General features: G+C 40.7%; 1 protein-coding gene across 2 annotated transcripts; it reads left to right on the top strand.

Moving 5' to 3' along the window:
- Nucleotides 1-2,229: 2,229 nt before the first annotated feature.
- On the top strand, nucleotides 2,230-13,126 carry enc1 (ectodermal-neural cortex 1). 2 transcript variants are annotated; one of them, XM_079448576.1, is made up of 4 exons: nucleotides 2,230-2,523; nucleotides 3,968-4,267; nucleotides 4,375-5,899; nucleotides 9,837-13,126. In XM_079448576.1, the coding sequence occupies exons 2-3, from the start codon at nucleotides 3,974-3,976 to the stop codon at nucleotides 5,854-5,856; spliced, it is 1,776 nt and encodes a 591-aa protein (XP_079304702.1). In that variant the 5' UTR covers nucleotides 2,230-2,523; nucleotides 3,968-3,973; the 3' UTR covers nucleotides 5,857-5,899; nucleotides 9,837-13,126. The 2 variants fall into 2 exon arrangements, with proteins under 2 accessions (XP_079304702.1, XP_079304701.1); XM_079448575.1 differs by lacking the exon at nucleotides 2,230-2,523 and adding an exon at nucleotides 3,233-3,665.
- Nucleotides 13,127-15,945: the final 2,819 nt, after the last annotated feature.

Raw genomic sequence — 15,945 nt, 5'->3', positions numbered from 1 at the left:
TAACACAGTTAAGTAGAACAAATACAATAAAGAAAGTAAATACAAATAATACAAATAATACAAATAAATTAAGCGAAGGCATTACAGTCATTAAGGCAAGTCAAAGTTGTTCACATTCATTTAAAGTTACATGGAAGAATAATGACAAATATTTAATACATCTTCACATAGAAAGTAAATATTATCACTGGAATCTTTCAGGAGTTTCAAAGAAGCAAAGTGATCCCTCAGTTCAATTTTAAACACCACTAAGGAAGGATTTGTATTTTGCCATTTACACTTATGGATATGTTGATATGTTCGTCCATCCTCGGGATGCTGCTGTTCTTCTTCACGCGACTTTTCCCCCGTACTTTCGCGGGAAAATCCCGCCCTGCAGCCGATTCTAAAGATTTTATTGGTCATGTGAATCACAGTACTGATTGCCTACACCAAACACTGATCCCTAAACCTTGCCGTCATTGTAAGCCTAACCAATGAAATTAGCTGCAGCTTAACTGTTTTGCGACCAGTGTTTTAGTTTTTTATAGAAATATAAAAAATACGGGAGAAATAATTATGTAAACGGGTTGATAGCGGGATTGCAAGGTAAATACGGGACTTTCCCGGCCAAAAAGGCATACTTGACAGGTATGAATCGCCTAGTGCGGGACGACAAATACCTGCCGAATGTATTTCCACGTCACGGCAGAAGATGGCGCACGCAATCTTTTCACGCTCAGTGTGCGTTTTTAATTTATCGTATGTATTCTGCTTGTAATATTTTTATTCGCAATAATTGAGCTCTTCTGTTTGGATTTCCCGAAATACAAAGCGATCTAGATCAAATCACCTATAAATTATATTTTTAAAGTTGGATGCATTATGTTCAATAGGGGGCGACATTGCTCCACTGTTAACACGTCAACCACATTCGTATGGTAGTGCATATCAAACTAGATATGAGGAACAAACTTTGTCTTGAGCATACTTTATATATATATATATAGTGGGTGACAATTCCAAATCACAGCTTTCAGCTGATAATACAGCACTTGCACTGCCGTTGTCACTAATTCAAACTGAAGATACATTTCGAAATGATTAAGGCTTAATTATTAAACCACGACAATTAATGTAGTTGTACTAAAATGTCGTTATATATAAAGTGTATATGTCACCAACAAATTATTTTATTTTACATTACTTTAATGCTTAAAACGCATGGTGTTATGCATCCCGTTGCAAGAAAATAAAATCAATTTATTTTGTATAATGAATTCAAGCCCGTATGGGTTCGGGTGGTTCGAACGAACCCCCCCCTCACTGCCAGAGGTCCAGAATTTAAGTCGTTTTTTTCATGTCATTATTGCCATCATTGCTTTAATCAATGCTTGTGACCAATTTCTGCGGTGCTGTTTCAAATTAATATGATTATTGTTGCAGGACGCGTGTGCGTATCGTATGTGTGCAGACAGAGAGAGTTCTCGCAATACACTTTTCAAAGCGAAGTGAAGAAGCATCGCCATATGAATGATGCGGGGGGGAGGGGTTATATATATACTTTTTTTATTAAAAGGATTTATCCACTCAAAAGTCTACAATTCAAGTAGTACCTCCTGCCCATGTAGTTTTCTGTTACAAACCGACCCGGCCCCGCATTAAAGACATGGAGAATTATGTGGCCCTTGCAGAAAAAAGTTTGGGGACCCCTGGTGTACAATATAATAGCCATACAAACATAGCGAAATTATAATAATAAAACATTGCAAAGAGGCATTGACAGAGAGTCAAGACATTATCATGAGAAGGATTATTATGAATATTTCAGAAAAAGTTTAATAAATCTATTCTGTTGTTAGTGTGGTCTTTAAACTTATGAACTGTGTATGGACTGACAAGAGTGTTACATGAGGAAGCAATTTGACAACAGTGCGATAAATATTTTAGGTGCATCAAAAAGCGTGCTGGTTAAGATACCAGCAGACAAGCTAATCCAGCAGAAATTAGTGCATAAAAGGTCACCAAAATGAAGTATTTGAACCTCATAATTAAATACAAAAGGAGGAGAAAAACTGCAAAAAGGTCCACTTTTTGAAAAAAATAACCTCCCCTTTCAATAGGCTGGCTACGGACCTGGAATTGTTCCTACCAACAAACCTCATCAGTCCATCTCCTTCTCCTAAAGAACTGAGATGCTCCGCCTCTTTTTTCTCCTCCGCTAAAAGCGGTTCACCCCCTCAGCTGTTCACGATTCAGAGCTGCTCGAGCTCTGGCTGGTTTGAGTCGATGCATGCAAGTGTGTTTTGAGAATCATTGTGATAAAAACACAGGAACCGCTTTCTTTGCAACTCAACAAACTACCTGACCGTACCTGTAGGGAAGTTTAATTCCGTTTAGTAAAATGGACTAAAGTAATCTGTTATTTGTCATTTGTATCCACGAAACATCCAGCGCCGCCGGTGGTACTGTGGCTCTGTCCCCAGTGTGGCATGATCGAGGGTTAAAGCAGACAGACCTGACGTTCCCGTCGCTCCTGAACAGGTAACACATACAGTTTGTGTATTAAAATGTAAGTGACATTCTTCCGTCACCTGCATGTATCTTTGACGAAGCGTATCTTTCATTACATGTAAATATATTTCGGTGGCGGGTTGTGTGTTTTTTTATGTTCACAAGCATTCGCGTCCTTCTAAAGGTTTTGCTACATGTTGTCGACTTTTCTCATTAATATACCGAGGAACCGGTGGAAACGTTTTATGAGACTGTAGATTTATTGTCAATGATAACCGATGTCATGCTTTGCGTGTACTTGTGTCTACCGTTTGTTTATAACATCACATAGTGTCATTACACACCTACCGTATCTTTTATCCACCATTATTGTAAACTTACAGCTGTATGTTTTGGTTTTGTGCTTTTTTATTTATATAGTTAAAATAAAAATATTTGCAAACAAGGTAGAGCGTTCCATTAGTACTACAAACGTCACGGGTTCAATGCAGGGAACACGCACAACAAATGTATAGATTGAATGTTTTGGTTCAAGGCATCTGCTAATTGCATGTTAATGCTATTTTACAGAGCTGTGTTGCCCAATAATTAATAGCCAATGTCAGCACAGGGCTCCTGGCTTGTGTACTTCACAGCTGTGGCCATTTAAATGCATTATCGGACCGCATCAGGTGTGATGCATCACTATTGCTTGTGTGTACTTAATGTATTTAGCTCAGTTCAGAACTGCGTTGTACCTCTGTACAACATTAGCAGAAACGCAATTAAATTCTCCCCGGAGGGATGCTGACAGCCGGCAGGGACCGAAGGGGACATGTATCGGTTACATGGCAATTCAGACTGATTGAATTTGAATGTGCACCATATAGGCGACCAGATGGTAGCCGATGACATTGACACACTTGGTGTTGACTCTGTGCCTGGTGATCCACTCTTTGTTCATTTTCCACAGTAAATTACAGCCAGGGCTGTTTACTTCTGAAAGTTTTTTTTCCTCCAATCCCCCACAACCGACCACCCCCCCTGCTTTTTTATCGGCCGCCTTTGAACACCTGGTAATGAATAGAGTCCTTTGCAAATGTTCACATTCCAGTCGGCTAGACATCAGAGAGGCTTCCTGTGGATTTTTATGTTGTGTTTGCAGAATTACATCATTTTCGCCGCTTATTGAGGTATGGCGTGCTTTTCATGGATTTTTGCTGATATTGATCAAATCGCTTTTCAGAGGGATGTCAGTCATATTCTGCGATAACCAATGACAAGCTGTACAGAGCCCTTCAGCGTCTCAATTCTTGAGAGGATTTAGACGTGCTCTTTCCAATTTCTCTTACGATATAAATATAATCGTCTGAATAAGCTGGCAGGCATTACCTGTGGGTGAATACCATTTTGATTTGCCAATGGAACAATCTGTGTATCAGCTTTAACAGATGTATGCTTGTTTTCCTTGTTCATCTAATATATCTCTTTTCAGGATTCAATGAAAATGTCTGTCTGCATCCACGAGAACCGCAAGTCCCGTGTCAGTACGGGCTCTATGAACATCTACCTGTTCCACAAGTCCTCGTACGCTGACAGCGTGCTGATGCACCTGAATGTTCTTCGCCAGCAGAGGCTCTTCACCGATGTCCTGCTGCATGCCGGAAACCGTTCGTTCCCGTGCCACAGAGCCGTGCTGGCCGCATGCAGCCGCTACTTTGAGGCCATGTTCAGCGGAGGGCTGAGAGAGAGTCAAGACAGTGAAGTGGACTTTAGGGACTCCATTCATCCAGAGGTATTGTTACATTGTTTGCACTTTGTGTAATACAAATATCATATTAAATATTTGTTGCGTTTAATTGATGTGCTGAAAATCTTTAATTTTGTGTTGTGTTTGACTAGGTGTTGGAGCTCCTTTTGGATTATGCCTATTCATCAAGAGTCATTATAAATGAGGCAAATGCAGAGTCTCTTCTTGAGGCCGGTGACATGCTGGAGTTTCAGGACATCCGAGATGCCTGTGCTGAGTTCCTTGAGAAGAACCTCTACCCATCCAACTGTCTAGGCATGCTTCTGCTCTCAGATGCCCACCAGTGCACCCAGCTGTTTCAGCTATCCTGGAGCATGTGCCTCAGCAATTTTCCTGCTATCTGCAAGACCGAGGAGTTTCTCCAGCTGCCCAAAGACATGCTGGTCCAGCTGCTGGCACACGAGGAGCTTGAAACCGAAGACGAACGTCTGGTCTATGAATCAGCGCTCAACTGGGTAAACTACGACCTTGAAAGTAGGCACTGTCATCTCCCCGAGCTTCTGCGTACTGTGCGTCTGGCTCTCCTGCCTGCCATCTTTCTCATGGAGAATGTCTCCACGGAGGAGCTTATCATCAACCAAGCCAAAAGCAAGGAGCTTGTGGATGAGGCTATCAGATGCAAACTGCGCATCTTGCAGAACGATGGCGTCGTCAACAGTCCCTGTGCCCGTCCACGCAAAACCAGCCATGCCCTTTTCCTGCTCGGTGGCCCAACGTTTATGTGTGACAAGCTTTACCTGGTGGACCAGAAGGCCAAAGAGATCATTCCAAAGGCGGACATCCCCAGTCCACGCAAGGAGTTCAGCGCCTGCGCAATTGGCTGCAAAGTGTACGTGACTGGTGGCAGAGGCTCAGAAAACGGGGTGTCTAAGGACGTTTGGGTGTATGACACTCAACAGGAGGAATGGTCCAAAGCAGCTCCCATGCTCATAGCACGTTTTGGCCACGGATCGGCCGAGTTGCGCCACTGCTTGTATGTTGTCGGAGGTCACACAGCTGCTACTGGCTGCCTGCCTGCATCACCATCTGTGTCATTGAAGCAGGTCGAGCAGTTCGACCCGGTTGCGAACAAGTGGAGCATGGTGGCCCCACTACGAGAGGGAGTCAGCAATGCCGCAGTTGTTAGCGTAAAGCTCAAGTTGTTCGCCTTCGGAGGAACTAGTGTAGCCCACGACAAGCTTCCCAAGGTTCAGTGCTACGACCCTGCAGAAAATCGGTGGACGGTCCCAGCTTCCTGCCCTCAACCGTGGCGCTACACTGCAGCCGCTGTTCTCGGCAACCAGATCTTTGTAATGGGCGGTGACACCGAATTCTCAGCTTGCTCTGCCTATAAGTTCAGCAGTGAGACTTATCAGTGGACTAAGGTGGGAGATGTTACGGCGAAGCGAATGAGCTGCCAGGCGGTGGCTTCTGGGAACAAACTGTATGTGGTGGGCGGTTACTTTGGTACACAGCGCTGTAAAACACTGGACTGCTACGACCCCACGTCGGACGCCTGGAACAGCATAACTACCGTACCTTATTCATTAATTCCCACTGCCTTTGTCAGCACTTGGAAACACCTCCCAGCCTGATGCATGCCTGTTGTCTGCTGTGTGACCCTACTGTTTCTAAGAGGTAGGCCAGAATATCAATAGCTGGTATTACAGATCTGGTCCATTTTGAGAGAACTCTGCCTTAAAGTAATAATTCACTCCAAAATGAAAATTCTTTCCTCATTTACTCACCCTCGTGTCATTTCACACCTGCATGACTGACTGACTTCAGCAGAACACAAAAGAAGATATTTGGGTATCACAATATTATCATAAAATTTGGGACCACTTCCATTTTATGGACACAAATTCACAAAGACATTTCTCAAAATATCTTCCTATAGATGAAAGAGTCACACACAGGTTTTGAATGACGTAAGGGTGAATAAATTACAGATGATTGAATGTTTTTGGGTGCACTACCCCTTTACACCAGAGCATATCAGACTGAATGTTTAATGAGATTCATCAAGCGTCTGTTACTTGAGGTCATGAACCTGTTAGATTATAATAATTGCAAATTGTCTGTTTTCACAGAATTTATTTCACCATAACTTAAGTTTTAAATGTGTTTAATTCATTTACCCTTTTGTTTGCATATTGATACATTTAAAGTGTCCAATGTGGAGCTACTCGGATCCCCTTGTTCGCTTGTATGCACACTGCATTTGGCATGTAGATTTAATATATTCCCCATGGCCTTCCTGTGCATCCATTGACGTAGAACCTTATTAAAATCAGTGGCAAATTAAGTATTGACAGAGTAATTACGTTGTCTTTGGAGTCAGAGAGGAAAGGCAGCATTTCCTTGGATATTAACCAGGTCAGCTCATATGCATAGTCTGATTTCACATCCATCAATTTTCTAATGTTTTTCTCTATTTTCTCAAGTCCCATGTGTGATGGTACATATCCTTTTCAAGTTTTTTCTTGTCAGGAGTTTGTTCTGTTGCATGGATGTGTCCAAAAATGCAACATTTCCCTATAATCAATAACACAGCGCTTTCAAATCTGACATATTAATGGTTGCTTTATAATGGGTTGCTACAGTTGACTTGTCTCCAGAGGCCAGTTCAACAAAAATGGTTGTCCAGAGGCCAGAAAAATACTGGCTATTACGCATTAAGCCATGCCCAGTCTCCAACAAAACAGACTGGTCACAGCAGGACTGCAATGGAAAAGGGCATCAGTCCGTCCAGTATCTACGGCTCAGCCGTGATACGCCCTGTTATGCTGTGTGGGTGTCTGGCCTGGCTGATATGGGGCTCTGCTTTATCTGATCGGCCACCAGAATGGGCGAGAAAAAAAGAGTGTGGGGCATCTTGGAAAATTCACACACACCTGCCAAAAGTGCAGTGCTAAAGGCAACACCTGAATTTCAATCTATGTGTGGGCACACGCAAATGTTAACATTTAGATTCAAAGGAGGTGTGTGTGCGTGCGTGCGCGTGTATGTGTGTCTTGAGGAGGTGGCTTGCGGTAGGGCTGAATGAGTTATGAGTGTGCAGTAAGGGGCGTTGCACAGAGGGTAATTGAAGCAGAATAGAAGACATTTATTGTTCCTCAGGGGGAAATTTGTCTTGGGGTGGAGGAAGGAAGGAAGATAGGGAGGGCAAGGGATGAGAAGGATGAAAAAGTAACGGGGTGGTGTAATTGGATGAGCAGCATGCTGACAACATGCAGTATGCTAGCAGGACATCAGATCAAAATGACAGTACCTGTGATTGGTGTGATTTGTTTTGATTGTGAGGAGAGGGTGGAAAACACTGGTAACATTGAGACTGTCATGTCGGGTAATGTTCGTATCAAATGTAAACTGTTCAATTTAGTATGGTGCAGATACGACGGGGCATGGTGTTTAAATCAACATGTTTTAAAAAAAAAGCATGTCTGGTAAAACATAATAGAACTGAATAGATGTATAGCTGAAGTGGAAGAACAAAGCTGAGGCCAAAGCTATGCTGTTGCTGATTCATTTTTTTTTTGAAAATTCTGGCTTGACTCAACAAATTGCCTTACTTGACTAAAACACACATGCATAAAGAGATAAAGAGATGATGTAACTTTGAGTCAGAGCTGTTGCTTCCACACACTACATTTGTGCGGTTTAACACTTTACTGAAATCTTTACAGCTTGGTTTGAGTTTGGGTGGCAAGCAAAAATCAAGAGGCATTGTTCATATGCTGTGGGTGTTGAGAGCAAAGATGGTTAGAGGACAAACAAGCAATTAGAGCTGAAGAAAGAAGCAGCGGATTATAATAACATGTAGTAGACATTGTCTGTAATATTAAACAACACCGTCTATTATTTTTGGCAGACAGTTCTTTGGCACACAATACACAAAAATAGGCGAGTCAACGTTTAAAGATGAGAGTTGAGTCCTTGTCTCTTCTGTTCAAGAGCTTGTTGATAGAGCAACCTACAATAGAAAGGTTTAGAATAGCATTAATATGTAATACGTTCATTTTCAGCTTTCGCTTTGGCGGGTCATCACTTAGACGGTAGAACAAATGGCATAAATGGGGCAAACCAAATCTGACTTTATGTAGTTGAGGTCTAGGATGGTAGACTAAACAAGATATACCAACTTGAATCCTCCAAAACCCAGCATTGAAAACCTTGGTGTGTATGTGAAATGCCGCCCACCTCGACTGTTAATTTCAAAGCGGTGGTCCTTCCTTTGTTCACCCAGACATTCCTATGCATTTAAAAGACCATGAAGTGTTCTAAGCAAGCTTCCTACCTTCTAACAATGAAAAGTTTCACTGCTGACCAGAGGAGTGGGAGGAGACCGAGACACAGATGGGGGAGGAGTGGATAAGGGAGGGTAAACAAGGATTTGCAGTCTTGCTTTTTCCACGCGGCTGTCTTTTCTCAAACTCCTGATCTCTCATTCTTCATGGTGATGAATCTGGCTTTTTCTATTACATGTTTTTGGGACAAATGTTCTGTTGAACTCTGAAATGGTTCAGTGATGTTTTCCACATATAAAGTGTATCATGAACATCTGTATTTCCGGTCTGGCAACTTTGAGGCCAAATTACAGCAAGAGTATAGAATTTGTTTACCAAACCTCACGCCTCAGTCTTGGTCTTATATTGTTTCCATTTCCCTGAATGGCTTAAATGAAACATTAAGAAACACAAAGTAACATCATGGTGTGTGTGCGAGTGTGTTTGTGTTCAACAGCCTTGGATGGGTGTGGAAGTGGAGGGAGGTCATTAATTTAAGCTATGTTCATTCACCGTCAGCTCCATGCTGCTTTATATGGACTTCTATGGTTCACCGAACATTTTGTCTTCAAAAGGAGCTCTGTAGTATCTACACCCAACCGACTCTTAGATCAGTGAAGTGTTAGATTCAGCATTGTCTTTGTAGAGTCATGTATGAGTGGGTTTTAATCAATAAGGGTTTTGTCCATAACTACAGAGCTCTATTGCCCTTTCAGGCATTTTGTATCAACTGTATGCACAACTTTACCTTAAAGTAGATGTCTTTCAAAAAGAGAGCGAGAAGTTTTGAGTTTAAAATGGATTTTGGACCTCGGTGAAGCTTCGGGCTTTAGCCAAAGATGATATAAAATCAGGTTTAATAGAACAATGGTAAGATGATTTAGTTGCATTACATTACATCTTGTTTCCTAAAGGTTTGCAATGCAGTGTTAAGAAATACAGACTTGTATGTGTGTAATGTTTCTGACATGTCAGCTATTAGAACAGGTATGAGGGACTTATCGACTTTAATTTATCCTCCAGAGAAAACGAAAAGAGCAGGACCAAATGGTCAGGGTTGTATTTGTCTTGCTTGTTTCCTGAACTGCATTTTGCATGGAAGTGATTTTGGATGTGGGTGTAGTTGTTCGGAGGACATGAGAGAAGATTTGTGGCCATTTATAGTTCTGCAACATTGTTATTGCAATTCAAGATGTTATTTAGCTTTTAAAATTGTATAATAGAGAAAATAACTTCAGTGTTTTAATGTAAAACTGATGACTTTGTGTTGTGTTCTTTCTCCACAGAGTTTCTTGAATCCCTGTGTCGTATTGTCTACTGGATTCCAACTGTGAAGAAGTACTTTAACCTTCCTGTTCAATTTGATCAAGACAGATTCTCCTTAGCCGTGATGTATACAAACATCCAGTCACAACAAAGCTTTTTCTGCTGCAAGTTCACAAAAATCGTGCATTCATTTTGTGGAGAACACATTCTTCACTTTGAAAACCAAAAGAACTGAAGTACATTTCATCATAACCAGTGTGTTCATCACACATGGCCCCCATTTTTGTGTATTTTCACTGTTTTTGTACAATGTTGATGCAAGCTACAATAGACTTTATGTAAGTATGCCTGTCTCGATCTGTATACTGCATGAAGGACGACTGGATGCTTTTGGGAGATCAAGAATCTCAACGCATGATTGCAAACATTAAGACTGGAAGATGAACAACTTCCTCTTTCTCCTGGACATTTACCCCACTTGCTGATGTGTCTACCTTCTCTTCCCCATCACAATGTTAACAATTTATCCTGCTCTAAACAAAATGCAGAGGCATAATGGGAATTTTTAATGGACTGTGTTGAACTTCAGATTAAGCTGAATGAAAGATGATCAAGCCTTTTTTATTACTGATTTGTTTTTCACGCCTCTGTACGAGGAACGCAGGCTGTTGCTAGGCTCTTGTTGAACAGACCTTAGCGGCTTGGTGTGAAAATGGACATGGGCACAGTGTGTCCCAAGGTACATCCACCAGCTGTGTTTATGTGACTAAGTGGGTGTGAGAGGGGCATGTCCCGGCATGTTAGTCTGAGTAAGGACCTTTTTGACCCCACTGAGCCCATTCCTACAACAACCCATCACCCACTACAGTAAACCCTGACAAACGGTATGATCATACCTCCTGAGAACAACAAAATAACTAACAAACACTTCATCTGTAGATTCTGATGATTGGCGGACTTGTGTGTCTAGAGTCACTAAAGACACTTTTGCTTTGGCTGTTCTATTCTAGGCACACACGGTCACAGTAAACGTGAACGACAGAAGGAGAGAAAGAGGTGAGAGTCATTTCGTCACCTTGTGAGGGAATGCAGTCTCTATGGCAACGTCAATGAAAAACATGAACTGTACATTTAAAAACAAAAAAGGATAAAGTGCAAGATGAAACTGGTTGTCTTAAAATATTTCAGTGACTCCTAGTAGTCTGATCTCCCCATCTGATAATTTATGTTTTTTTATATAATGCTTTTGTTTTGATTCATTGTGTACGAACAATATATTTTTGGTATTTATTGTTTTATCTGCTTGCGTACATGTTTGGATGTAGCGAAGAAGGCAGGTTTTTGTATAGCGCATGGCTCGAAATGCTCTGTTCCCGCTGCTCTTTTGCACATTTGCGTGAGGTAATTTGACTGGGCGGGTGGAATTTGTAGTGGTCAGCGAACGCTTCAGCCTTTTCCCCATCTGATCAAAACCAAGGAGGCTTGGGGGTCATTGGTTATTGACAGGATAAGAATGAGCCGAATGACGTCACTGGTTCAGATTACACAGGGTGCAGTGGATGGGAAGTTGTGATGGGAGTGTTCAGACAGCTTGGTGAACTATTAAGAAATTGACTTTCTGAACATGTAAATAGGGCCCAAATGAATCAATGGAATTTAAGTGATAGTTTATCGATTTCATAGTTAGTTTTTTGGGTGTACTATCCCTTTTGCTACAAAACTCTAAACAAGCATAGCTAGTTGTCCATTACAAGTGGTTTTGACTCATGCCCGTTGCCAAACTCCAGTATGGAACCTCTTTAACCCTGCTCTGCGTCCATCACTGTCAATACTAAAACTCGACACTGACCCAGGGTCTCTGGGTTGTAAGAGCCCGTAAAGCTATCCAATGAATGTGGCATCCGCAGCTGCTCCCGGAACAGCTGGAACTGTCACCAGCATGTTGTAAGTTTGACTGTCCCTCACATTTTAGCGTAGCATTTAAGGGGTAGTTTGCGCAAAAATATATATTTTTTAATTCAATCCCCCTAATGTCATTACAAAACATGTGGAAGTCAATGTGGCCGAATGTTGTTTGGTTGCCAACGTTCTTCAAAATATCTCCGTTTGTGTTTTGCAGCAGAAAGAAAGTCATACAGGTTTGGAATGACATGGAGGAGAGTAAATTATGTAAAGGATTTATTTTTGGGGCGAACTATCCCTTTAATAGCAGCCATCTTGCTGAATGTGGGTTGATGTTTAATAACAGAAGATTGTTCTGCGGAGCTTGGTTTTGTTGCAACTTCCACCTGTTACAGTCTACAGCTATATGCTGGTAAATTGTGTTACATTTAATAATGATGACTACATTGGTGTTATAACTAAGCTACATCCCAAAGGTTCCAAAATAATGCTTGAAAGCGATGTCTACGTAAGGGCAAAGACCATAGTGCTTTCACAGCAGTGCCAAACACACTGTATTGTTTATCAGTCTGTTTCGATATTTATTTCAGAGCGATGCAAAGGTTTCAAGCAAGGCTGAATAACACCGCTAGCAAGTCGCTATGCTATAGCTGTTGTGACAGCACTGTTTTTATATAGCTTTACATTAATGGATACATTCCGAATATAGTATTCTATGTTGTTCCATTGCACAGCGACATAGCATGTATTAGCTATATATATTGTGTAACAGTTTTCTATTGGAAAGACACACACACAGAGAGAGAGAAACTCCATTGAGGGTTCACATTCCTCACACATCCCCCCCAGCAAAGTAGTTTCAGGAAATTCTAGCTAACTTCCCTTTTAGCCTTTAGGGGTCTCAACCACCTCCATCCTTGACCCACCCCCCCTCCCCCGAAATACCTTTTCACAAAGCATAGCACATGCTGACCTCCAACCAATCAGAAAACGCTTTTCCACCCGTTGCAAAGCACAGTTGCCACAGCGATGGTCAACAATCATTGCTACCCTCTTCATCTCAACTGGTAATAGTCAAGTGTTTTGTTTTTCGCTTTCTCGCCCTCTTACTCACTCCTATTCCCTCTCTCCTGCTCAAGTGAACGATTCAGAGGTGACTCACGGTCCGTGTGCATTGAGAACACTCTTAAACGCTGTATGCCTTCACAAACAGAAGCATTGCTAAAACACTGTCAATGTTAGCTGTACTGTTGTTTTCGTGAACGCCTTTTTCATTTCTGTATGTGTCGTATTATATTATTGTATTGTTGTTTTATCTCAACCACAGCGGTTAACATTATTTTGTACAAGTGATTTTTTCACAATGTGAAATTCATGGCTAAATAAAGAGTTTTTCCTCTTGATCGATATTAAAGCATACTGTATTTTTTGACCTTGCGTTCAGTTTTTTTCCTAATTCGAACAAAAATAACCTCATTACAGGCTTAACAGCCCTAAAGTGTGTTTTTCTTGTTCAAGCTAACATGTGAACAATACACAGTGAAATTAAACCGTGTTTAATTTCCGCGTGCCTTATTTAGATGTCAGCCTCATTCAAACATTTCTCACGTATCTTTATATATCTGCAGCACTTATAGTCTGTATATACTAATAGTCTGTATAAACTATTAAATGGGTGTGGGTTATTAAGGGCCCTTATAAATGTACAGGAAAGGCTGAGATCATCCCTTCACTCGGTCTGTCTGTCTGCCTGCGAGACACAGGAAGCAGCACCCTACGTGACCCATGAGATACTTCCCTTTTATTCCAGTGTTGCTGTGGCAACCCTGACCAGCATCAGCAAACTCCAGCAGCTGATCTTAAACATGAACATTTCAAAAGACCTCATCTGAGGTCCCCTTTAGACCTCTTTTTGAATTTACTTCAAATAGGTTTAATAAAACATAATTTACAGTTCTACAGTTCTCTCTTTGGTTAATAATGATACATAACAAATGTATAAATGTAATAAATTACCATGCTTTTCTTATTTAACTTGTTTAAACATTCAGTGTCCTAGTCTTTATCAAAGCTAATTTGCAGTAGGTAAACATAAACATGCATACAGTGTTGCAAACCTGCTCTTCCTGAGGACAGGGAAATTTACATTCCTGTGATAAAGCAATCGTGTTCAGTAGGTTACAGTAAGACCAGTTTTTCAGGCTCTTGATACATAGTAAGGCACACCAGGACAAGATAGTAATTTGTTAAATTGCAAAGTTATAGGGTTCACACTTCACACAGATACTAATGTTCATACTGGGTATTATTTTATCATCACACTGTATTTTAGTCCAATAATTTGTAATTGACCGTTCTGTGTTAGTTAAATAAATACAGATCCACTCACATGCAAAAAGCACACTGGAGGGGTCTCTCCCTGTTGCCTGGCAACGTGTCTGTCAGATGCAGTGAGCTGGTTCATGCTCTGTTTTTACTGCCATCATAAGCCTCTTTCAGATGTCACAATCTCTTTAGCAATTATAGGTTTTGCTGTGAAATCTGATCCAATCAAGGTGAAGAGCAACCTGGACCCCAGCCAAGAGGAGACGCTTACTAAAAGAAAGCTTATATTGCTGAATAAGGAGAAAGAAAATGTGTCTGTAATATCCAGCAGTAAAGGTATGTCTACACGTTTTTTCATCTAATTCAGTTTCTGTAGTTTTATGGTCTGCATAAGTCACAGCCAATAAGCTTGCAGAGCAGTTTCTAAACAAGTAATGTGACATTTACATATCTGTTTTTATCTTTGTAACCTTTAGTTACTTTAATAATGCTAATGACATTTTCATTATGCCGTAATATAACCACATAAATCTGGAAAACCTGACTTTATACCTCCATTTGTATTACTTGTATAACTCACATTGCATGAACATTATATAAATTGCATGAAAGCTTTATAACACTATAAATAAATCCAGATTTCAAGATGTTAAAATTTGATTTTTTTACCCCGTGACTGTAAAACTGTTAAATAGCGCATCCAAACATGAAAGTTTATGTCTTCATTTATTAACCCGTCTGGAATGCAGTTCAAGACTCACTGATCCAAAAATCATACACTCTAAAATTCTTGGGTTGTTTTAACCAATTGTTGAGTTAATAGTGAAATCCAAACACTGGTTTCAATCAGTTAAGAAAATGTCTGTATTTGACTCAACTATGGGTTGAAACAACTTGAAATTAATAATTGACGCAAAGCTTTTCACCCAAAATTCTGTCATCATCATGCGACTTTGTGACCCAAACTTCCGCAAAGAATAGAGTCTGTGAAGATTATTTCAGAAAAAAGCAAGAAATAACAAGTAAATAGCATTTAGGTTAAAAGTATGTCTAGCCAGTACTATTTTTGATTAACAGTAGAAGAACCGTTTCTTGGCTAAACTTAAATCTGACAGTTACTCGACCCATTCAACAAATAGTTGAATACAATAAATATAAAATAAAATTCAACAATTTGTTGATTTAACATATAATAAAATATGAATTCATATAAATTCATATATCTGTGAAACACAAAAGAAGATGTTTTGAGAAGTGTCCTAGTGCTTTTGTGTCGAGGTCAATGGGGCCCAATGTTGTTTGGTTACCAAATTCTTTCTTGGAAATATCTTCTTTTGTCTTTCTCAGAAGTAAGTCATAAAATAACAGTAAAGACATGAGGCTTAATATATTATGATGAATTTTAAGTGAACTGTATGATGTCCTATGATTCTATGTCTTGACTTAGCGAGTCGTGTTTCGGTTATAAGGTTCACTAGCATACACTGAGACCACACACACACACACACACACATAATGTTTCTCCCTGAGCCCCTATATCTGTTAACAACCCCTAGAAAGGTTAGCAGGGTCCCGTTAGTTGCTCTCGGTGGTGCCTGTTTGTGATCAGGCCCACCTGTAGCGAATTAGTAAAGAGAAGGAAGAGAAAGTGACCGTGTAAACATGCGATGGAGAGAGTGGGCACCAAAGGAGGGGTGAGTCTCAAGGGGCTTGTGATTCAGACCACACACAAAAGCATGGAACCATCCGAGCCTGTTCCCTCTCTCATCCAGAGCCCGGCTGCTCTCTTTCACTAAGACCTATTTGGATCAGTATTACAGGGCTTGGCAGAGCTGAATATCCTCTCAACAGATTTTGCATATCTATGATTTGGTTAGGATTACCTTCCAGCCTCTGTCGTTA

This window comes from Barbatula barbatula, assembly GCF_947034865.1.
Source record: "Barbatula barbatula genome assembly, chromosome: 2".
Classification (NCBI taxonomy): Eukaryota; Metazoa; Chordata; class Actinopteri; order Cypriniformes; family Nemacheilidae; genus Barbatula; species Barbatula barbatula.
Note: the sequence above shows the minus strand (reverse complement) of the source record. Positions and strands in the feature narration are given on the sequence as shown.